General features: G+C 48.4%; 1 protein-coding gene across 4 annotated transcripts in view; it reads right to left on the reverse strand.

The window, feature by feature from the left end:
- Positions 1–1038: 1038 nt before the first annotated feature.
- LOC109885807 (rab11 family-interacting protein 4A) overlaps positions 1039–25418 on the reverse strand; it is a 50262-nt gene continuing 25882 nt past the window's right edge. For 3 of the 4 annotated variants that reach the window (XM_031816146.1, XM_031816145.1, XM_031816143.1), the window contains exons 2-13: positions 24603–24784; positions 18547–18714; positions 18035–18169; positions 13909–13944; positions 12699–12804; positions 11178–11281; positions 10384–10524; positions 9949–10030; positions 9666–9803; positions 9114–9257; positions 7905–8048; positions 1039–6114 (exon numbers count right to left, since the gene is read on the reverse strand). In XM_031816146.1, the coding sequence (XP_031672006.1) occupies positions 5992–6114; positions 7905–8048; positions 9114–9257; positions 9666–9803; positions 9949–10030; positions 10384–10524; positions 11178–11281; positions 12699–12804; positions 13909–13944; positions 18035–18169; positions 18547–18714; positions 24603–24751 (1470 nt within the window). In that variant the 5' untranslated portion in view covers positions 24752–24784 and the 3' untranslated portion in view covers positions 1039–5991. The remainder of the gene's footprint in view (positions 6115–7904; positions 8049–9113; positions 9258–9665; positions 9804–9948; positions 10031–10383; positions 10525–11177; positions 11282–12698; positions 12805–13908; positions 13945–18034; positions 18170–18546; positions 18715–24602; positions 24785–25418) is intronic. The other variant, XM_031816144.1, reaches the window with a different exon arrangement.

The raw sequence follows: 25418 nt of genomic DNA on the forward strand, positions 1-25418 counted from the left end.
TATTTATTAAGTTATTTCATGTATCGTCACTTTCTTCATTAAAGAACATGAGTAACCACCACGCTGCATTTCGGTCCGACTCTCTTTCGACAAACGGAAAGAACGACGTTACAATTTGATCTTAACTGACTTGCCTAGTTAAATAAAGGTTCAATCATATTATTTTTTAAATCCCATTATTTTGATCCTAAAAAGCTCCCTAGTCCTTGCAGATAAGACGATGCAGCCAGCCACCACCGTGCTGGGAAATATGAAGAGTGGTACTCAGTGATGTGTTTGATTTGCCCCAAACATAATGGAAGTATTCTGGACAAAAATACAATTTGCAATTTTTTTTAGCAGTATTACTTTAGTGCCTTGTTGCAAACAGGATGCACATTTTGGAATGTTTTTATTCTGTACATAAGCAAGGTTTTAAATGATGTTTTAGTCATGTATTATACCTGTTTGGGCTTCTTGAGGGCAGTTTGCAGTCCACATGATTAGTATGTTCCGGCCCCCTGTCTGAATCTAGCTGATGATCCCTGGCAGGGGAAGCAGGGTAGCCTAGTGGTTAGAGGGGCGACAGGGTAGCCTTGTGGTTAGAGGGGCGACAGGGTAGCCTAGTGGTTAGAGGGGCGACAGGGTAGCCTAGTGGTTAGAGAGTTGGACTAGTAACCAGAAGGTTGCAAGTTCAAATCCCCGAGCTGACAAGGTACAAATCTGTCGTTCTGCCCCTGAACAAGGCAGAACACACTGTTCCTCATTGAAAATAAGAATTTGTTCTTAACTGACTTTCCTGGTTAAATAAAGGTTCAATAAATAAAACGCTGATTTAAAAATGTAATAGTATGTAAACACAGCCTATGAGTTTTATAGGAACTAATTCTCTGCTGATTTAGAAATGAGACAAAGTACATGACTTGTTACGTAAACCATTTCCAACGTCATACATAAAGCATCCATCTCATAACATGTAACATTCATAAAAACAGGCCTACATTTCACTTAAATAAGACATTGTAAAGTGTCATTAGAAAACACACTAGAGCCACTCAGTCCTTGGTCATGCCAAAGCAAATTCATTTTATTTAAATTTTCAAGTTTGTACAACATCCTATAAGTCCCTGTCAGACCTACAGTACATGAGCAGAACAACATCAGCGATCTTTTAGCATGAGGTGAACACATCACGATATCTCTATCTAAAGCCTGTTCAAATACCTCACAGATGCATCCTCCCATCCTCGAAGTCATCACTGATCTGACAATGTTAAGACAGGTGTAAACATGATGGCAAACATGCATTCACTTAATCCAATCCCTTCCTAATCCGTGATATTACCTCAAGGAGAAGATGATGGTAGGATGCATTCTTAAAGTACCCAAAACAGGGTCAGAGCTTCACAGTACTCAACCATGGGATTTTTTCAAGCCTTGGCTGGTTTCAGTCACACAGAGTTAGAATGATTCTAATTCTCTAGTTCCAGACTCAGCCTATAGATGTTGTTTATCAGTCCAAGGATCGTCATCCTATAGTAAACACAGTCGCTACGACAACGTCATTAACATGTGCTATACATTTCCAGGTCACACAGAATATCATCTCTAAGATAGAACTCTTATCTTATCGTCGTGGCGATTCATTCATTCATTCATTTTTTTTTACTGTATAAAATACTAGTGTTTAGGTTGGATGAGTCAGTGGCACATCAATACAAACTGTAACTAGATCCTGTAGAAACTTTACAACGTATGAACAATGCTACGACAACGTGTTGGAAAAGCAAACTGATATAAAAAGCTCACTCACGATGACCAACGGACAAACTAAAAAACATGAGAAAAATAACCTCAATCTAATGGGGACACCTCATTGCTCATTTACAAAAGGCACAAAGAAAAACAAGAAACTGAATAAGAGATGAGAACCCCATGAGAAACCATGAGAAACCATGAGAAACCCATGAGAAACCATGAGAAACCCATGAGAACCCATGAGAAACCATGAGAAACCCATGAGAAACCCATGAGAAACCCATGAGAAACCATGAGAAACCCATGAGAAACCCATGAGAAACCCATGAGAAACCCATGAGAAACCCATGAGAAACCATGAGAAACCATGAGAAACCATGAGAAACCATGAGAAACCCATGAGAAACCCATGAGAAACCATGAGAAACCATGAGAAACCCATGAGAAACCATGAGAAACCCATGAGAAACCATGAGAAACCATGAGAAACCCATGAGAAACCATGAGAAACCATGAGAAACCCATGAGAAACCCATGAGAACATGAGAAAACATGAAAACCATGAGAACCCATGAGAAACCCATGAGAAAGCATGAGAAACCCATGAGAAAACATGAGAAACAATGAGAAACCCATGTGAAACCCATGAGAAAACATGAGAACCCATGAGAAACCCATGAGAAAGCATGAGAAACCCATGAGAAACCCATGTGAAACCCATGAGAAACCATGAGAAACCCATGTGAAACCCATGAGAAACCCATGTGAAACCCATGTGAAACCCATGAGAAACCCATGAGAAACCCATGTGAAACCCATGAGAACCCATGAGAAAACAGCTCATTAGTATAATTTGTGCAACAAAGCAAAACTAGTGTTAGTGTGACATCACACCGACTGTCTACACAGACTCTTCTTCAGAGACACAGTTATTAACGAGGTGAAATCAATGACCTGAAGTCGTGGCTATCTATCCATCTACAGTACAGTGGATTCAACAAGCTACTGTGGTGTGTGTGTGTGTGTGTGTATATGGGTGGCACAGTACAATCATGACATACACAGAAAAGAGCTATCTCAATCTATAGGTATTACAGAACCTATACACTCTATATATGAGCTGCTGCCCCCCCCCCCCTACATACACCCTAGATCCAGGGATTATCGTCGTGGCGATTCATTGATTATAGTGACTACCATGTTGTTCTCCATAAATGGACAGATCTCACCCCCAATGCTCTGACATCTCCTTACCCTCATTCCAGTCTGATCAAAAGACCGTCCGAACTTAACAAGTCCCCAACATTTATCATTTTATAGATCTGTATGAAAAATAAACAATTCACCTTTATAGACATTGTCCTAACAACTCATGTGACTTATTCTCTTAGAGGCAAATCCTAACTTCCATTTAGGTAACGTTTTCACCTCGTCTCCCATTTACATCAAGGCATGACTGAGTGAACATTTTGACTTCCGTGGAACGTTAGGTTTCTCCCCTAAATAACTACCACCTTGATACCTCTCGTTGGCCTTTCTCAAAGTCCTGGGTGGGGTCGTGTTCCCTATTAGGGCCCACCGTAGCAAAAACGTTTTGCAACGGAAAACAAAAAACATTTGTTCTTATTGGACAAGTTCAGGTAGGTACTTGTACCGTTCGACTCAGTTTCAAAACAATGTATCCCTATTGAACAGGACCCTATGTTTTCAGTGTAGAATTACATGAGGACCGTAATACTACGCTCATCTCCACATAACACATAACTCTGTGCACGGTGGTTATACACTACTACCCTCATCTCCTATAGCAACACATAACTCTGTGCACAGTGGTTATACACTACTACCCTCATCTCCTATAGCAACACTACTACCCTCATCTCCTATAGCAACACATAACTCTGTGCACAGTGGTTATACACTACTACACTCATCTCCTACAGCAACACATAACTCTGTGCACAGTGGTTATACACTACTACCCTCATCTCCTATAGCAACACATAACTCTGTGCACAGTGGTTATACACTACTACCCTCATCTCCTATAGCAACACATAACTCTGTGCACGGTGGTTATACACTACTACCCTCATCTCCTATAGCAACACATAACTCTGTGCACAGTGGTTATACACTACTACACTCATCTCCTACAGCAACACATAACTCTGTGCACGGTGGTTATACACTACTACATAGCACAACAAGCTGGTTATACTCCTAGTATTACCTACACGGTCTATGCATCCCCAATGGCACCCTAATCCCTATGGGCCCTGGTCCAAAGTAGTGCACTATATAGGGAACAGGGTATCATTGGGCCCTGGTCCAAAGTAGTGCACTATATAGGGAACAGGGTATCATTGGGCCCTGGTCCAATGTAGTGCACTATAATAGGGAACAGGGTATCATTGGGCCCTGGTCCAAAGTAAAGCACTATATAGGGAACAGGGTATCATTGGGCCCTGGTCCAAAGTAGTGCACTATATAGGGAACAGGGAGTCATTATTATTAACACTTTGTTCACTATGCATCGTTAAGCCTATAAACAACGCTATGACACCAGTACGACGCCTGTCTTAAATGCTTATGACAGGTTATAACCTTCACGCCCAGAGAGTAACTGGATCATAGAATCAGAAGGTATAATCTTCATGTCCCCCCGACCAGAGGAATCAGCGTGGAGACTAAACTTGGGGTGAGTCTCAGTGGTCTGATAGTGGCCTCATCTCCTTACTTTCCTTTCCTTTCCTTGATTGACATGAGGGAGAGGGAGGGAGGGAGGATGACAGGAGGGAGCGGGAGGGAGAATGAGGGAGGGAGGGAGGATGACAGGAGGGAGGGAGGGAGAATGAGGGAGGGAGGGAGGGAGGAGGACAGGAGGGGGAGGGAGGGAGGAGGACAGGAGGGGGAGGGAGGGATGAGTCTCAGTGGTCTGAAGTGGCCTCATCTCCTTCCCTTCCTTTCCTTTTCAGAGAAGACAGGACAGGTGAAAGGAAGTATCTGAGTGGGGCATCTTTCACCTGTCCTGTCAGTGTAGAGGAAAGAGAAGACAAAGAAGAGGAAGTGACTATTGAGACACACCCTTGGTCCCCGTTGCACACCTCACGGTTGATTGCTACTGTATCCCGGCATCAAACATCCGAACGGTCCATAATATGACCAACGACTCCCATCTCTACCAAGCTATCAGACCTTAACCCGAAGGAATCTTAAAATCCCTTGTCTTAACCTACCCACACTATCTGTTACACTTCCTCGTCCGCTCACCTACGACCTTCACCTTTTGAACGTGATTGAACAGCTCAGTTAGCCAATCAAAAGTGGCGCGCTCCGGTTTGCAAATATTCCCATTGTTAAATCAGTAATAAATGATGACATCATTGTAGGCTAGTGGACAGTCATCCTGGAGCTCGTGAACCCAGAGAGAGTGTGTGTCAACATAACATAGAATAATTATCATCATCATAAAGTGAACACCATCATAATACTGCTAGTCTCCGGATAGTGTCATTCAGTAGCACAGTTTCTCTTCTTGGCAACATAATAACAGTTCATCATTGGTGGGCTAGATAAAGGAGGCGGGACATCTAACAGTTGATTGACAGATAGAGTAGACGGCGAGTTTCAGCTGTAAACCACAGACAGCTGTCAGTTGTTTCACGTTCTGTCTCATCCCCTGGCGTGGAAGTGTGTGTGTGTGTGTGTGTGTGTGTGTTTAACTGGTACTCTTGATCTCCAGGATAGAGGGGTTGTGGTCCAGAATGGCCAGGATGGAAGTGTGTGTTTAACTGGTACTCTTGATCTCCAGGATAGAGGGGTTGTGGTCCAGAATGGCCAGGATGGAAGTGTGTGTTTAACTGGTACTCTTGATCTCCAGGATAGAGGGGTTGTGGTCCAGAATGGCCAGGATGGAAGTGTGTGTGTGTGAGTGTGTGTTTAACTGGTACTCTTGATCTCCAGGATAGAGGGGTTGTGGTCCAGAATGGCCAGGATGGAAGTGTGTGTGTGTGTGTGTGTGTGTGTGAGTGTGTGTTTAACTGGTACTCTTGATCTCCAGGATAGAGGGGTTGTGGTCCAGAATGGCCAGGATGGAAGTGTGTGTGTGTGTGTTTAACTGGTACTCTTGATCTCCAGGATAGAGGGGTTGTGGTCCAGAATGGCCAGGATGGAAGTGTGTGTTTAACTGGTACTCTTGATCTCCAGGATAGAGGGGTTGTGGTCCAGAATGGCCAGGATGGAAGTGTGTGTTTAACTGGTACTCTTGATCTCCAGGATAGAGGGGTTGTGGTCCAGAATGGCCAGGATGATTTTATCCATATACTGTCTCAGACGGAGGTTAACACACTCCTGCTCCTTCAGAGCATCCACCAACTAGAGGAGACGAGGGAGGAGGAGGAGGACAGGAGGGGGAGGGAGGGAACGGGGAGAGGGAGGGAGGACAGGAGGGAGAGGGAGAGAGGGAGGGAACGGGGAGAGAGAGGGAGGACAGGAGGGAGAGGGAGAGAGGGAGGGAACGGGGAGAGAGAGGGAGGACAGGAGGGAGAGGGAGGGAACGGGGAGAGAGAGGGAGGACAGGAGGGAGAGGGGGGGAACGAGGAGAGGGAGGGAGGACAGGAGGGAGAGGGAGGGAACGGGGAGAGGGAGGGAGGGAGGGAGAGGGAGGGAACGGGGAGAGGGAGGGAGGGAGAGGGAGGGAACGGGGGAGGGAGGGAGGGAGGAGGACAGGAGGGAGAGGGAGGGAACGGGGAGAGGGAGGAAGGGAGGAGATCAGGAGGAGGAGGACAGGAGGGAGAGGGAGGGAACGGGGAGAGGGAGGGAGGGAGAGGAGGACAGGAGGGAGAAGGAGGGAACGGGGAGAGGGAGGGAGGGAGGGAGGACAGGAGGGAGAGGGAGGACAGGAGGGAGAGGGAGGAGGACAGGAGGGAGAGAGGAAGGGGTAGAGAGAGAGCGAGAGAGAATGTCAATCAAAATATTTTTTTAAACAAATAAAATGACATTTGACACAAAGTGACTAACATGAGCCTGTAGCTCAACCGTCCCCTCTCCTGCTGATTTCTGTATGTCACTCTACCCTACCCCACTCTACTCTACCCCACTCTACTCTACCCCACTCTACTCTACCCCACTCTACCCTACCCCACTCTACCCTACCCCACTCTACCCTACCCCACTCTACCCCATTCTACTCTACCCCATTCTATTCTACCCTACTCCACTCTACCCTACCCCACTCTACCCTACCCCATTCTACTCTACCCCATTCTACTCTACCCTACCCCACTCTACCCTACTCTACCCCACTCTACTCTACCCCATTCTACTCTACTCTACCCCATTCTACTCTACCCCACTCTACTCTACTCTACCCCATTCCACTCTACCCTACCCCACTCTACCCTACCCCACTCTACCCTACCCCACTCTACCCTACCCTACCCCACTCTACTCTACTCTACCCCACCCTACCCCACTCTACCCTACCCCACTCTACCCCACTCCACTCTACTCTACCCTACCCCACTCTATCCTACCCCACTCTATCCTACTCCACTCTACTCTACCCCACTCTACTTTACCCCACTCTACCCTACCCCACTCTACTTTACCCCACTCTACCCTACCCCACTCTACTCTACCCCACTCTACTCTACCCTACCCCACTCTATCCTACCCCACTCTACTTTACCCCACTCTACCCTACCCCACTCTACTTTACCCCACTCTACCCTACCCCACTCTACTCTACCCCACTCTACTCTACCCCACTCTACTCTACCCCACTCTACTCTACCCCACTCTACCCTACTCCACTCCATCCCACCCTACCCGACTCTACCCCACCCTACCCCACTCTACCCCACCCCACTCTACTCTACCCCACTCTACCCTACCCCACTCTACCCTACCCCACTCTACCCTACCCCACTCTACCCTACCCCACTCTACTCTACCCTACTCCACTCTACCCTACTCCACCCTACTCCACTCCACTCCACCCCACTCTACCCCACCCCACTCTACCCCACTCTACTCTACCCCTCAGACCCTCTCACCTCGTCCCTAGAAGCGTTGTCTATCTCAGCAGCCAGTGACTGGGCCTTGGTGTGGCTCTACCCCACCCCACTCTACCCCACTCTACTCTACCCCTCAGACCCTCTCACCTCGTCCCTAGATGCGTTGTCTATCTCAGCAGCCAGTGACTGGGCCTTGGTGTGGCAGGCAAACAGGTTCTTAGCTTCATACAGACTCAGACTGAGGATCTGACTGTTCAGGTCATCGTTCTGGTCCCGCAGCTTAAAGTTCTCCTGTAGGGTGGAGAGAGAGGGAGAGGGGGAAGGGGTGGAGAGAGATGAAGGAAGGAAGGAAGGAAGGAGGGTAGAGAGAGATGAAGGAAGGAAAGAGGGAAGAGGAAGGAGAAAGAGCAGTTAGAATATAAACTCTGAGAAAATGTTTCTAATATTGAACACCTTCCTGATATTGAGTTTCACCTCCTTTTGCCCTCAGAACAGCCTCAATTCGTTGGGGTTTTGTGTATGTCTCTGTGTGTGTGTGTGTGTGTACACGTTCAGCGGGTGTGTGTGTGTGTACACGTTCAGCGGGTGTGTGTGTGTACACGTTCAGCGGGTGTGTGTGTGTGTACACGTTCAGCGGGTGTGTGTGTACACGTTCAGCGGGTGTGTGTGTACACGTTCAGCGGGTGTGTGTGTACACGTTCAGCGGGTGTGTGTGTGTGTACACGTTCACGGTGCGTGTGTGTACACGTTCAGCGGGTGTGTGTGTGTGTACACGTTCAGCGTGTGTACACGTTCAGCGTGTGTGTGTGTGTGTACACGTTCAGCGTGTGTGTGTACACGTTCAGCGTGTGTGTGTGTACACGTTCAGCGTGTGTGTGTACACGTTCAGCGTGTGTGTGTACACGTTCAGTGTGTGTACACGTTCAGCGTGTGTGTGTGTACACGTTCAGCGTGTGTACACGTTCAGCGTGTGTGTGTGTACACGTTCAGCGTGTGTACACGTTCAGCGTGTGTACACGTTCAGCGTGTGTGTGTACACGTTCAGCGTGTGTGTGTGTGTACACGTTCAGCGTGTGTGTGTGTGTACACGTTCAGCGTGCGTGTGTGTGTACACGTTCAGCGTGCGTGTGTGTGTACACGTTCAGCGTGCGTGTGTGTGTGTGTGTACACGTTCAGCGTGCGTGTGTGTGAGTACACGTTCTGAGTGTGTGTGTGTGTCTGTGTGTGTCTATGTGTGTGTGTGTGTGTGTGTGTGTGTGTACACGTTCTGAGTGTGTGTGTGTGTGTGTGTGTGTCTATGTGTGTGTGTGTGTCTATGTGTGTGTGTGTGTGTGTGTGTGTGTGTGTGAGCCTCACCTGTTTGAGTCTCTTGACCTCATGCTCCATCTCTATTTCCCGTGTCTTGGCGTTGTATTCTGATAGCCCCGCCCCCTGCCCCGCCTCTGAACCCAGCTTAAACAGCTGCAAGTGCTCCAACTCCCTACGCAGGTCCTCTATCAACTACAAAGATGGAGGGAGGGGGGGTTGAGAGGGAGGGGAGAGAGGGAGGGGGAGATGGAGGGAGAGAGGGACAGAGGGAGGGACAGAGGGGGAGGGAGGGAGAGAGGGAGGGGGAGATGGGGAGGGAGGTACAGAGGGAGGGACAGAGGGGGAGGGAGATGGGGAGGGACAGAGTGGGAGGGGGAGATGGGGAGGGACAGAGAGGGAGGGGGAGATGGGGAGGGACAGAGAGGGAGGGGAGAGGGGGAGGGGACAGAGAGGGAGGGAGAGTTTGTCTGTCACATCAATGTAGTTTCCTAGGTGTTTAGAAGTTAAAATATAGAAGATGGTGAATTTGGTCACTAAAGCAGTTGAGTGCAATAGGAACGAATGGAGGAAAATATATATTGTGTGTGTGTGTGTCCATACCTCTTGCATGGCCTCTCTCTCCTTCTGGAATTCATGTCTGTTCTGCCACAGCTTGTCCATCATCTTCCTGTAGAGGTCCATCTCATCCTTCAGCCTCAGACTGGTGTCCTCCAACCGGTCTGTCATACGCTGCTTCTCCTGGGAGAGGGGAGAGAGGGAGATGGGGGAGAGTTATCCATTGACAGACAGGCAGATAGGCAGATAGACAGACAGGCAGATAGACAGACAGGCAGACATACAGACAGGCAGACAGACAGGACAGGCAGACTTTATGACCACCCACCTGGTCTAGTTTCTCAGTCTGAGACTTCAGTTTACACACGTTCAGTTTCATCTCCCCATTCTCCTCCTCCAGCTGCTGAACTCTATAGAGAAAACAGTTACCCAGATATCTACCATTTCTACTACCAATTTACAGCTGTTCGTTACTAAGGTGTTCCTGCGTGTTACTAAGGTGTTCCTGCGCGTTACTAAGGTGTTCCTGTGCGTTACTAAGGTGGTGTTCCTGTGCGTTACTAAGGTGGTGTTCCTGTGCGTTACTAAGGTGGTGTTCCTGTGCGTTACTAAGGTGGTGTTCCTGTGCGTTACTAAGGTGGTGTTCCTGTGCGTTACTAAGGTGGTGTTCCTGTGCGTTCCTAAGGTGCGCTTCATTTCGCTTGGACTTTTGGGACTACTTCATTGGTTCCATTGAACCAGAAAAACTCAAGAGTGTGTGTACCTGTTACTGAGCAGCTCTATGTCCGTGTTCTTGTCTCTCTCCATCTTGCAGTAGGTCTCTCTGTGTCTATGTGTCTCTTCCTCCAGGGTCTGATCTGCTCTGCTCTCCTGATCCTTCAGCTGCTCCTCCAGCTCATGAACCCTGGGAGACAGAGAGACGCACAACATCGTCATTACACAAGTGTAATCGATATCAATTACAAGTCTCTAAAAAAAAAACAGTGCGGCCGCGATTCAATCAGAGGCATGTCGTCAACACTATCAACAACACACCATTTTAAACGGACATTTTCCTTGACATTAGCAGAGATGGAATTTTACGCTAAACACTGCAGCTGTCAAGCTCAAATCTAAATGAGATTTAAATGTCAAGTGTCACTTGTCAACGACGACGTGTCTTTGATTGAATCCCGTTCCGTCTTTCTATTCGAGAAGTTTACACTCATGTTATCTGATATTTAAAGTACTTCTGTGTCTTTGAGTACTGCATTTTCAAAGACACAGCCCAAAAACAAGTACTTCTATTTGAGTATTTGAATAGTTATTGTAAAAAACTAAATAGTCTGCAAAATTGTATTTCAAATATTTAAATCCACTCCTATGCATTTAACCCAGGTATTTGAAAATAGTATTTGAAAATTCTAGCAAATACTTTCCAAGTGTATTTCCAAATACATTACAATATTGAAAATATATCTGAATATTTATACTTAATAATTTATGTGAAAGAAATTGAGATATTTGACATGCTATAGTATTTGATTCCAGGTCTGGTGTGTATACAGTATATCTCACCTGTGTACTAGCTGTGTGTTGCCCTGTTTGAGTTTACACTTGAGGTCTCCATTAGCCAGACTGTCATTCTCCAGCTCGGTCACCTTCTTCTCCAGGTAACTCACCTGAGGACAGACACATAGGTTCAGGTGAGACCAAAGAAACGGGACCCGATGCCTCTAGTGTCCCGTCCAGGGGGTAAAGCCCTGTGGTAGTCTAGTGTCCTGTCCAGGGGGTAAAGCCCTGTGGTAGTCTAGTGTCCTGTCCAGGGGGTAAAGCCCTGTGGTAGTCTAGTGTCCTGTCCAGGGGGTAAAGCCCTGTGGTAGTCTAGTGTCCTGTCCAGGGGGTAAAGCCCTGTGGTAGTCTAGTGTCCTATCTAGGGGGTAAAGCCCTGTGGTAGTCTAGTATCCTGTCCAGGAGGTAAAGCCCTGTGGTAGTCTAGTGTCCTGTCCAGGGGGTAAAGCCCTGTGGTAGTCTAGTGTCCTGTCCAGGGGGTAAAGCCCTGTGGTAGTCTAGTGTCCTGTCCAGGGGGTAAAGCCCTGTGGTAGTCTAGTGTCCTGTCCAGGGGGTAAAGCCCTGTGGTAGTCTAGTGTCCTGTCCAGGGGGTAAAGCCCTGTGGTAGTCTAGTGTCCTGTCCAGGGGGTAAAGCCCTGTGGTAGTCTAGTGTCCTGTCCAGGGGATAAATCCCTGTGGTAGTCTAGTGTCCTGTCCAGGGGGTAAAGCCCTGTGGTAGTCTAGTGTCCTGTCCTAGGGGTAAATCCCTGTGATAGTCCAGTGTCCTGTCTAGGGGGTAAAGCCCTGTGGTAGTCTAGTATCCTGTCCTAGAGGTAAAGCCCTGTGGTAGTCTAGTGTCCTGTCCAGGGGGTAAAGCCCTGTGGTAGTCTAGTGTCCTGTCCTAGGGGTAAATCCCTGTGATAGTCCAGTGTCCTGTCTAGGGGGTAAAGCCCTGTGGTAGTCTAGTATCCTGTCCTAGAGGTAAAGCCCTGTGGTAGTCTAGTGTCCTGTCCAGGGGGTAAAGCCCTGTGGTAGTCTAGTGTCCTGTCCAGGGGATAAATCCCTGTGGTAGTCTAGTGTCCTGTCCAGGGGGTAAAGCCCTGTGGTAGTCTAGTGTCCTGTCCTAGGGGTAAATCCCTGTGATAGTCCAGTGTCCTGTCTAGGGGGTAAAGCCCTGTGGTAGTCTAGTATCCTGTCCTAGAGGTAAAGCCCTGTGGTAGTCTAGTGTCCTGTCCAGGGGGTAAAGCCCTGTGATAGTCTAGTGTCCTGTCCAGGGGGTAAAGCCCTGTGGTAGTCTAGTGTCCTGTCCAGGGGGTAAAGCCCTGTGGTAGTCTAGTGTCCTGTCCAGGGGGTAAAGCCCTGTGGTAGTCTAGTGTCCTGTCCTAGGGGTAAATCCCTGTGATAGTCCAGTGTCCTGTCTAGGGGGTAAAGCCCTGTGGTAGTCTAGTGTCCTGTCCAGGTGGTAAAGCCCTGTGGTAGTCTAGTGTCCTGTCCAGGTGGTAAAGCCCTGTGTGTGTGTCTGTGTGTGTCTGTACAGTGTGTGTTTACCTTCTCAGTAATGTCCACATCGCAAGAGTCGATGGAGTCTCTGAACAGGTCCTCTGTGCTTCCCTGACTGCTGCTAAAAGCACTGTGGTTGTGTTGGAACAACTGACTGTAGAGGGGAGGAGGAGGAGGAGGAGGAGGAAGAGAGGAGAGGAGAGGAGAGGAGAGGAGAGGAGAGGAGAGGAGAGGAGAGGAGAGGAGAGGAGAGGAGAGGAGAGGAGAGGAGAGGAGAGGAGAGGAGAGGAGAGGAGAGGAGAGGAGAGGAAGAGGAGAGGAGAGAGGGAGGAAGAGAGGAGAGAGGAGGAGGAGAGAGGAGGAGGAAGAGAGGAGGAGGAGAGGAGGAGGAAGAGAGGAGAGGAGGAGGAAGAGAGGAGGAGGAGGAAGAGAGGAGAGGAGGAAGAGGAGGAGGAGGAGAGGAGGAGGAGGAAGGGAGGAGGAGGAAGAAGGAGGAAAGGGGGAGGAGGAGAGGAGACAAGGAAAATAGGAGAAAGAGAGTAGAAAGGAGAGGAAGAGGGGGAGGAGGAGAGGAAAAAGATGAAGAGGTGGGTAATTAACTGTGTGATTAATTTTTTATATAACATTTTTCCCAAAGTGTAAGAGGGAGATAAGAGACTAAAACAACTGAACAGCTGATCCATCAGTACAGTACAGTCCCTCCCTCTACCAGCCACCTGAGCCATCAGTACAGTACAGTCCCTCCCTCTACCAGCCACCTGATCCATCAGATAACCCCAGTACAGTCCCTCCCTCTACCAGCCACCTGATCCATCAGATAACCCCAGTACACCCGATCCATCAGATAACCCCAGTATAGTCCCTCCCTCTACCAGCCACCTGATCCATCAGATAACCCCAGTACAGTCCCCCCCTCTACCAGCCACCTGATCCATCAGTACAGTCCCTCTCCCTCTACCAGCCACCTGATCCATCAGATAACCCCAGTACACCTGATCCATCAGTACAGTCCCTCTCCCTCTACCAGCCACCTGATCCATCAGATAACCCCAGTACACCTGATCCATCAGTACAGTCCCTCTCCCTCTACCAGCCACCTGATCCATCAGATAACCCCAGTACACCTGATCCATCAGTACAGTCCCTCTCCCTCTACCAGCCACCTGATCCATCAGATAACCCCAGTACACCTGATCCATCAGTACAGTCCCTCTCCCTCCTACCTTTCTGTTGTAAAAAGATGATCTCAGTAACTTACCGTCCAAAGGCAGTGCTGGATATCTTTCTGTTGGGGCTGTAAAAAGATAAACAGGAAAATCAGAAATGTTATTGTATAGGATTGGTTTATAACACAGAGCATGGAATAGGGTTTGTTTATAACACAGGGCATGGAATAGGGTTGGTTTATAACAGGGCATGGAATAGGGTTTGTTTATAACAGGGCTTGGTATAGGGTTGGTTTATAACACAGGGCATGGCATAGGGTTGGTTTATAACACAGGGCATGGTAAAGGGTTGGTTTATAACACAGGGTATGGTATAGGGCTGGTTTATAACACAGGGCATGGCATAGGGTTGGTTTATAACAGGGCATGGAGTAGGGTTGGTTTATAACACAGGGCATGGTATAGGGTTGGTTTATAACAGGGCATGGAATAGGGTTGGTTTATAACACAGGGCATGGCATAGGGTTGTTTATAACAGGGCATGGCATAGAGTTGGTTTATAACAGGGCATGGAATAGGGTTGGTTTATAACACAGGGCGTGGTAAAGGGTTGGTTTATAACAGGGCATGGAATAGGGTTGGTTTATAACACAGGGCATGGAATAGGGTTGGTTTATAACACAGGGCATGTTATAGGGTTGGTTTATAACACAGGGCATGGATTAGGGTTGGTTTATAACACAGGGCATGGTATAGGGTTGGTTTAAAACAGGGCATGGAATAGGGTTGGTTTATAACACAGGGCATGGTAAAGGGTTGGTTTATAACAGGGCATGGAATAGGGTTGGTTTATAACACAGGGCATGGTAAAGGGTTGGTTTATAACAGGGCATGGAATAGGTTTGGTTTATAACACAGGGCATGGAATAGGGTTGTTTATAACACAGGGCATGGTAAAGGGTTGGTTTATAACACAGGGTATGGTATAGGGCTGGTTTATAACACAGGGCATGGAATAGGGTTGGATTATAACACAGGGCATGGAATAGGGTTGGTTTATAACACAGGGCATGGTATAGGATTGGTTTATAACAGTGCATGGTATAGGGTTGGTTTATAACAGGGCATGGTATAGGGTTGGTTTATAACAGGGCATGGTAAAGGGTTGGTCTTATAGTAAGGACAGGGCTGAGTGGGACTGGGAGCCGAGGAAGAGCATGGACCAGGGTTCAGGCAGGTTTAAAATCGTGGCTGGTGAACGGGGTCGGGGTGGAGAAGGGTTAGGACAGGTTTAGAAGCCTGGCTGGTGAACGGGGTCAGGGTGGAGCAGGGTTAGGACAGGTTTAGAAGCCTGGCTGGTGAACGGGTCAGGGTGGAGCAGGGTTAGGACAGGTTTAGAAGCCTGGCTGGTGAACGGGGTCAGGACAGGTTTAGAAGCCTGGCTGGTGAACGGGGTCAGGCTGGAACAGGGTTAGGACAGGTTTAGAAGCCTGGCTGGTGAACAGGGTCAGGGTCGGTAGTTACGTCAGTGCCAAGCAGGGATTAGTGAGGTAGATTAGATAACAAGAGGAAGGCTGTGGTGACATCAGGGAGAACCACGCTATATATAGATCACCTGAGTAATGTCCTGGGCTGTCCTGGGCTAGGATCCTATTAGAACCTGACCTGCTTTTACATAACACACACACACACAGCCTGCCAGGCATGTACGCCCAGAGACACAGATGTCTCACACACACACTCCCTGAGACACACATCAGCTTTACACTCATTACTGTGTTATAGCATCCTCAAGTGAAAGACATGGTGTGTGTGTGTGTGTGTGTGGTAACCATAGCTAAACTAACCAGCATCTTAAGAGAGTCTCACACACCACATCTCATCTCAAATGGAGTGTAACCATAGAAACACAACACACAGAACAGAGAGAGACATCCCATCTAGCCTGACCTCTACCTGGTCGTCAACAACATGGTGTGACTGCGGTACAAATGGCACCCTATTCCCTACAGTGTATAGTGCACTACTTTAGACCAGGCCCATAGGGCTCTGTATAGTGCACTACTTTAGACCAGGACCATAGGGCTCTGTATAGTGCACTACTTTAGACCAGGACCATAGGACTCTGAATAGTGCACTACTTTAGACCAGGACCATAGGGCTCTGTATAGTGCACTACTTTAGACCAGGACCATAGGACTCTGAATAGTGCACTACTTTAGACCAGGACCATAGGACTCTGTATAGTGCACTACTTTAGACCAGGACCATAGGGCTCTGTATAGTGCACTACTTTAACCAGGACCATAGGGCTCTGTATAGTGCACTACTTTGGCACTACTTTTACAAGGTTAAAAAATAATTATTTTTAATGGAAATAATAATTATGTTCTTCAAAATTTGCTTTCATCAAAGAATCCTCAATTTGCAGCAATTACAGCCTTGCAGACCTTTGGCGTTCTAGTTGTTAATTTGTTGAGGTAATCTGAAGAGATTTCACCCCATGCTTCCTGAAGCTCCTCCCACAAGTTGGATTGGCCTGATGGGCACTTCTTACGTACCATAGGGTCAAGCTGCTCCCACAACAGCTCAATAGGGTTGAGATCCGGTGACTGTGCTGGCCACTCCATTATAGACAGAATACCAGCTGACTGCTTCTTCCCTAAATAGTTATTGCATAGTTTGGAGCTGTGCTTTGGGTCATTGTCCTGTTGTAGGAGGAAATTGGCTCCAATTAAGCATCGTCCACAGGGTATGGCATGGCATTGCAAAATGGAGCGGTAGCTTTCCTTCTTCAAGATCCCTTTTACCCTGTACAAGTCTCCCACTTGACCACCACCAACGCACCCCCAGACCATCACCCCCAGACCGTCACCCCCAGACCGTCACCCCCAGACCGTCACCCCCAGACCGTCACCCCCCGACCGTCACCCCCCGACCGTCACCCCCAGACCGTCACCCCCAGACCATCACCCCCAGACCATCACCCACCGACCATCACCCACCGACCATCACCCCCAGACCATCACATTGCCTCCACCATGCGTGACAGATGGCGTCATCACTCCTCCAGCATCTTTTCAGTTTTTCTGCGTCTCACGAATGTTCTTCTTTATGATCCGAACACCTCAACCTTAGATCAGTCTGTCCATAATCCTTTTGTCCAATCTTCCTCTGTCCAGTGTCTGTGTTCTTTTTGCCCATCTTAATCTTTTCTTTTTATTGGCCAGTCTGAGACATGGCATCCCGGAGTCGTCTCTTCACTGTTGACATTGAGACTGGACAGAGGAATTCTGCCTAGAAGGCCAGCATCCCGGAGTCGCCTCTTCACTGTTGACATTGAGACTGGACAGAGGAACTCTGCCTAGAAGGCCAGCATCCCGGAGTCGTCTCTTCACTGTTGATGTTGAGACTGGACAGAGGAACTCTGCCTAGAAGGCCAGCATCCCAGAGTCGCCTCTTCACTGTTGATGTTGAGACGGGTGTTTTGCGGGTACTATTTAATGAAGCTGCCAGTTGAGGACTTGTGAGGTGTCTCTTTCTCAAACTAGACACTCTAATGTACTTGTCCTCTTACTCAGTTGTGCCCCGGGGCCTCCCACTCCTCTTTCTATTCTGGTTAGAGCCAGTTTGTGCTGTTCTGTGAAGGGAGTAGTACACAGCGTTGTACGAGATGGCAATTACTCGCATGGAAAAGCCTTAATTTCCCAGAACAAGAATAGACTGATGAGTTTGTTTTTGGCCATTTTGAGGTTGTAATCGAACCAACGAATGCTGATGTTCCAGATACTCAACTAGTCTGAAGGCCAGTTTTATTGCTTCTATAAATCAGGAAAACAGTTTTCAGATGTGCTAACATAATTGCAAAAGGGTTTTCTAATGATCAATTAGCCTTTTAAAATGATAAACTTGGATTAGCGAACACAACGTACCATTGGAACACAGGGGTGATGGTTGCTGATAATGGGCCTCTGTATATTCTGCCGTTTCCAGCTACAATAGTCATTTACAACATTAACAATGTCTACACTGTATTTCTCATCAATTTGATGTTATTTTAATGGACAATTTAAAAAAACTTTTCTTTCAAAAACAAGGACATTTCTAAGTGACCCGCAACTTTTGAAAGGTAGTGTGCCCTGCGTGCTTGTGTGTGTGTGTGTGTATGTATGTGTGTGTGTGTGCACATTTGAATGTGTGTGCATGTATGTGTGTTACCTGTTGGCTCTGAGGTTGTTGAGCCTGGCCTCCAGGTCGTTGAGCAGGTTAACCTTCTTATAGCACTGAGAACAATAGACATCCAACATATCACTGTTGTACAGGTGACACATCTTCAGAGGGGTCTGACCAGCACTACAGAAACAGGGAGGGAGGGAGGGAGGGAGGGAGGGAGGGAGGGAGGGAGGGAGGGAGGGAGGGAGGGAGGGAGGGAGGGAGGGAGGGAGGGCCAGAAAGAGAGAGAAAGAGAGAGACAGAAAGAAAGAGAGAGAGAGAGAGAAAGAGACAGAGATAGACAAGGAGACAGAGAGAGACTATAATTACACACAGTGCTTTGTATCTGTCAATAGAACAGAGCAATAGGTTTCCTTCCTGTTACACATGAGTGGCTGAAAGGTGAAGAGTGTGTGTTGGTGCAGCATGTAAAGGGCAGAGTGTGTCAGTCATTGGGGGCCAACTGTCATTGATGAATGTCCTGCACGCTGTGTGAGCTTACTCTATGTGCCACTAACCTGGAGGGCAGGGAGGAGCCGAGGTCTGAGAAGCCGTTGGTGCGAGCGTCATCGTCGGGGCAAGGGCTGCTGGGAGTGTAGTCCACGTCCTCCCCCTCTCCGTAGTCCTCAAACTGTTCCTCCCCCGAGAAGACGGACGCAGAAGCAGAGCCAATCAGCTGGCCAGAACTACAGCCAATCAGAACACAAAGAACATGAGTCAACGTATTAATCCTTATGGCCCCGCTCCCATACGGTCCCGGACTCCCCATCACCTAGGCCCCTCAAATTCTCATCTGAACCTGGAAGACATTCCTACTGTTTTTGTTCATACCTCCCCTCGAATCAGGGACTGATTTAGACCTGGGACAGCAGGGACTGATTTAGACCTGGGACACCAGGTGGGTGATTCCCCTCTAATCAGGGACTGATTTAGACCTGGGACACCAGGTGGGTGATTCCCCTCTAATCAGGGACTGATTTAGACCTGGGACACCAGGTGGGTGATTCCCCTCTAAATCAGGGACTGATTTAGACCTGGGACACCAGGAGGGTGATTCCCCTCTAAATCAGGGCCTGATTTAGACCTGGGACACCAGGAGGGTGATGTTAACTATCAGGTAGAACAGAAAACCAGCAAAACTCTGGAACTTGTTGGATAAGATTTGAAAACCCCTTCCCTAGAAACTCAGAACGTCCGAAAACACTCTCTGGAGTATAGCAATATGGAGCCCATTCCACCTAGCCTATCAGAGGGCCCATTCCACCTAGCCTATCAGAGGGCCCATTCCACCTAGCCTATCAGAGGGCCCATTCCACCTAGCCTATCAGAGGGCCCATTCCACCTAGCCTATCGGAGGGCCCATTCCACCTAGCCTATCGGAGGGCCCATTCCACCTAGCCTATCGGAGGGCCCATTCCACCTAGCCTATCAGAGGGCCCATTCCACCTAGCCTATCAGAGGGCCCATTCCACCTAGCCTATCAGAAGGCCCATTCCACCTAGCCTATCAGAGGGCCCATTCCACCTAGCCTATCAGAGGGCCCATTACACCTAGCCTATCGGAGGGCCCATTCCACCTAGCCTATCAGAGGGCCCATTCCACCTAGCCTATCAGAGGGCCCATTCCACCTAGCCTATCAGAGGGCCCATTACACCTAGCCTATCAGAGGGCCCATTACACCTAGCCTATCAGAGGGCCCATTACACCTAGCCTATCAGAGGGCCCATTCCACCTAGTCTATCGGAGGGCCCATTCTACCTAGCCTATCAGAGGGCCCATTACACCTAGCCTATCAGAGGGCCCATTACACCTAGCCTATCAGAGGGCCCATTACACCTAGCCAATAGCAGTCCCACAAGTCTACAAGAAGTGCTTATGGCAGGTTTGGGCTACTACAGCCATGGGCAGATAGATGCTACTACAGCCATGGTCAGATAGATGCTACTACAGCCATGGTCAGATAGATGGTACTACAGCCATGGTCAGATAGATGGGACTACAGCCATGGTCAGATAGATGGGACTACAGCCATGGTCAGATAGATGCTACTACAGCCATGGTCAGATAGATGCTACTACAGCCATGGTCAGATAGATGCTACTACAGCCATGGTCAGATAGATGCTACTACAGCCATGGTCAGATAGATGCTACTACAGCCATGGTCAGATAGATGCTACTACAGCCATGGTCAGATAGATGCTACTACAGCCATGGTCAGATAGATGCTACTACAGCCATGGTCAGATAGATGCAACTACAGCCATGGTCAGATAGATGCTACTACAGCCATGGTCAGATAGATGCTACTACAGCCATGGTCAGATAGATGCTACTACAGCCATGGTCAGATAGATGGGACTACAGCCATGGTCAGATAGATGCTACTACAGCCATAGATGCTACTACAGCCATGGTCAGATAGATGCTACTACAGCCATGGTCAGATAGATGCTACTACAGCCATGGTCAGATAGATGCTACTACAGCCATGGTCAGATAGATGCTACTACAGCCATGGTCAGATAGATGCTACTACAGCCATGGTCAGATAGATGCTACTACAGCCATGGTCAGGTAGATGGGACTACAGCCATGGTCAGATTGATGGGACTACAGCCATGGTCAGATAGATGGGACTACAGCCATGGTCAGATAGATGCTACTACAGCCATGGTCAGATAGATGCTACTACAGCCATGGTCAGATAGATGCTACTACAGCCATGGTCAGATAGATGGGACTACAGCCATGGTCAGATAGATGGGACTACAGCCATGGTCAGATAGATGCTACTACAGCCATGGTCAGATAGATGCTACTACAGCCATGGTCAGATATATGCTACTACAGCCATGGTCAGATAGATGCTACTACAGCCATGGTCAGATAGATGCTACTACAGCCATGGTCAGATAGATGGGACTACAGCCATGGTCAGATAGATGCTACTATAGCCATGGTCAGATAGATGCTACTACAGCCATGGTCAGATAGATGCTACTACAGCCATGGTCAGATAGATGCTACTACAGCCATGGTCAGATAGATGCTACTACAGCCATGGTCAGATAGATGCTACTACAGCCATAGATGCTACTACAGCCATGGTCAGATAGATGGGACTACAGCCATGGTCAGATAGATGGGACTACAGCCATGGTCAGATAGATGCTACTACAGCCATGGTCAGATAGATGCTACTACAGCCATGGTCAGATAGATGCTACTACAGCCATGGTCAGATAGATGCTACTACAGCCATGGTCAGATAGATGCTACTACAGCCATGGTCAGATAGATGCTACTACAGCCATGGTCAGATAGATGCTACTACAGCCATGGTCAGATAGATGCTACTACAGCCATGGTCAGATAGATGGGACTACAGCCATGGTCAGATAGATGGGACTACAGCCATGGTCAGATAGATGGGACTACAGCCATGGTCAGATAGATGGGACTACAGCCATGGTCAGATAGATGCTACTACAGCCATGGTCAGATAGATGCTACTACAGCCATGGTCAGATAGATGCTACTACAGCCATGGTCAGATAGATGGGACTACAGCCATGGTCAGATAGATGGGACTACAGCCATGGTCAGATAGATGCTACTATAGCCATGGTCAGATAGATGCTACTACAGCCATGGTCAGATAGATGGGACTACAGCCATGGTCAGATAGATGCTACTATAGCCATGGTCAGATAGATGCTACTACAGCCATGGTCAGATAGATGCTACTACAGCCATGGTCAGATAGATGGGACTACAGCCATGGTCAGATAGATGCTACTACAGCCATGGTCAGATAGATGCTACTACAGCCATGGTCAGATAGATGGGACTACAGCCATGGTCAGATAGATGGGACTACAGCCATGGTCAGATAGATGGGACTACAGCCATGGTCAGATAGATGGGACTACAGCCATGGTCAGATAGATGGGACTACAGCCATGGTCAGATAGATGCTACTACAGCCATGGTCAGATAGATGCTACTACAGCCATGGTCAGATAGATGCTACTACAGCCATGGTCAGATAGATGGGACTACAGCCATGGTCAGATAGATGGGACTACAGCCATGGTCAGATAGATGCTACTACAGCCATGGTCAGATAGATGCTACTACAGCCATGGTCAGATAGATGCTACTACAGCCATGGTCAGATAGATGCTACTACAGCCATGGTCAGATAGATGCTACTACAGCCATGGTCAGATAGATGCTACTACAGCCATGGTCAGATAGATGGGACTACAGCCATGGTCAGATAGATGCTACTATAGCCATGGTCAGATAGATGCTACTACAGCCATGGTCAGATAGATGCTACTACAGCCATGGTCAGATAGATGGGACTACAGCCATGGTCAGATAGATGCTACTACAGCCATGGTCAGATAGATGCTACTACAGCCATGGTCAGATAGATGCTACTACAGCCATGGTCAGATAGATGCTACTACAGCCATGGTCAGATAGATGCTACTACAGCCATGGTCAGATAGATGCTACTACAGCCATAGATGCTACTACAGCCATGGTCAGATAGATGGGACTACAGCCATGGTCAGATAGATGGGACTACAGCCATGGTCAGATAGATGCTACTACAGCCATGGTCAGATAGATGCTACTACAGCCATGGTCAGATAGATGCTACTACAGCCATGGTCAGATAGATGCTACTACAGCCATGGTCAGATAGATGCTACTACAGCCATGGTCAGATAGATGCTACTACAGCCATGGTCAGATAGATGCTACTACAGCCATGGTCAGATAGATGCTACTACAGCCATGGTCAGATAGATGCTACTACAGCCATGGTCAGATAGATGCTACTACAGCCATGGTCAGATAGATGGGACTACAGCCATGGTCAGATAGATGGGACTACAGCCATGGTCAGATAGATGGGACTACAGCCATGGTCAGATAGATGCTACTACAGCCATGGTCAGATAGATGCTACTACAGCCATGGTCAGATAGATGCTACTACAGCCATGGTCAGATAGATGGGACTACAGCCATGGTCAGATAGATGGGACTACAGCCATGGTCAGATAGATGCTACTATAGCCATGGTCAGATAGATGCTACTACAGCCATGGTCAGATAGATGGGACTACAGCCATGGTCAGATAGATGCTACTATAGCCATGGTCAGATAGATGCTACTACAGCCATGGTCAGATAGATGCTACTACAGCCATGGTCAGATAGATGGGACTACAGCCATGGTCAGATAGATGCTACTACAGCCATGGTCAGATAGATGCTACTACAGCCATGGTCAGATAGATGCTACTACAGCCATGGTCAGATAGATGGGACTACAGCCATGGTCAGATAGATGGGACTACAGCCATGGTCAGATAGATGGGACTACAGCCATGGTCAGATAGATGGGACTACAGCCATGGTCAGATAGATGGACTACAGCCATGGTCAGATAGATGCTACTACAGCCATGGTCAGATAGATGCTACTACAGCCATGGTCAGATAGATGCTACTACAGCCATGGTCAGATAGATGCTACTACAGCCATGGTCAGATAGATGCTACTACAGCCATGGTCAGATAGATGCTACTACAGCCATGGTCAGATAGATGGGACTACAGCCATGGTCAGATAGATGGGACTACAGCCATGGTCAGATAGATGGGACTACAGCCATGGTCAGATAGATGGGACTACAGCCATGGTCAGATAGATGCTACTACAGCCATGGTCAGATAGATGCTACTACAGCCATGGTCAGATAGATGCTACTACAGCCATGGTCAGATAGATGGGACTACAGCCATGGTCAGATAGATGGGACTACAGCCATGGTCAGATAGATGCTACTATAGCCATGGTCAGATAGATGCTACTACAGCCATGGTCAGATAGATGGGACTACAGCCATGGTCAGATAGATGCTACTATAGCCATGGTCAGATAGATGCTACTACAGCCATGATCAGATAGATGCTACTACAGCCATGGTCAGATAGATGGGACTACAGCCATGGTCAGATAGATGCTACTACAGCCATGGTCAGATAGATGCTACTACAGCCATGGTCAGATAGATGGGACTACAGCCATGGTCAGATAGATGGGACTACAGCCATGGTCAGATAGATGGGACTACAGCCATGGTCAGATAGATGCTACTACAGCCATGGTCAGATAGATGGGACTACAGCCATGGTCAGATAGATGCTACTACAGCCATGGTCAGATAGATGGGACTACAGCCATGGTCAGATAGATGCTACTACAGCCATGGTCAGATAGATGCTACTACAGCCATGGTCAGATAGATGGGACTACAGCCATGGTCAGATAGATGGGACTACAGCCATGGTCAGATAGATGGGACTACAGCCATGGTCAGATAGATGCTACTACAGCCATGGTCAGATAGATGCTACTACAGCCATGATCAGATAGATGCTACTACAGCCATGGTCAGATAGATGCTACTACAGCCATGGTCAGATAGATGGGACTACAGCCAATCAATAACCAGTATAATCTGTGACATCATAACATCACACTTACTTGTTGAACAGTCCACCTAGCCCCTCCTCTTTCTCGTTGCTCCGCCCCCCGTCAGAGGTGTCAGAGCCCACGCCGCTCTCATTGGTGCTGTCCATGTCACAACACTCCCCCTGCTCCACACTGCAGTCTGGGTATGGACGGGTACACATGATGATGGGAGGGCCCAGTCGGGCCTCGCCGTTCTGGAGCGAGAGAGAGGGGGGAGAGGGAGCATAGGGGGAGGGGGGGGTAGGGGTAGGGTGAGAGAGAGGGGAGAGAGGGAGTGGGGGAGGGAGAGAGAGAGGGAGGGGTAGGGGGAGAGTGAGGGAGGGAGGGGTAGGGGGAGAGAGAGGGAGGGGTAGGGGGAGAGAGAGGGAGGGGTAGGGGGAGAGAGAGGGGACATTAGTCAACCATCACCGTTATTCAACTCAACATGCTGGAGACAGACAGAAAACAGTGTTTCCTCTAGGTTGTTGTCTTGGCGGAGCACACAGCCAACTTCCAGACCCTGAACAATGAAACATTTAACACCCATCATCTAGTACCCACAGCTAAGAGCACCCTCAGTGAACCAGTACATTCAATTCAATACAACCCAGGCAGTGGTGGACCACTGGTAGGGCAGAGAAGAGTGTCTCAGAAACCCCCTCCCTTCCTCCATTCTTTCCACTCTCTCCCCCCTCCCTCCCTCCTCCTCTCCCATCCCTCCTTCCCTCCCTCCCCTACCCCTCTCCCATCCCTTCTCCCTCCCTCCCCTACCCCTCTCCCATCCCTTCTTCCCTCCCCTCTCCCTCTCCCATCCCTCCTTCCCTCCCTCCTTCCCTCCTTCCTTCCCCC

This window comes from Oncorhynchus kisutch, unplaced genomic scaffold (assembly GCF_002021735.2).
Source record: "Oncorhynchus kisutch isolate 150728-3 unplaced genomic scaffold, Okis_V2 scaffold749, whole genome shotgun sequence".
Taxonomy (NCBI): domain Eukaryota; kingdom Metazoa; phylum Chordata; class Actinopteri; order Salmoniformes; family Salmonidae; genus Oncorhynchus; species Oncorhynchus kisutch.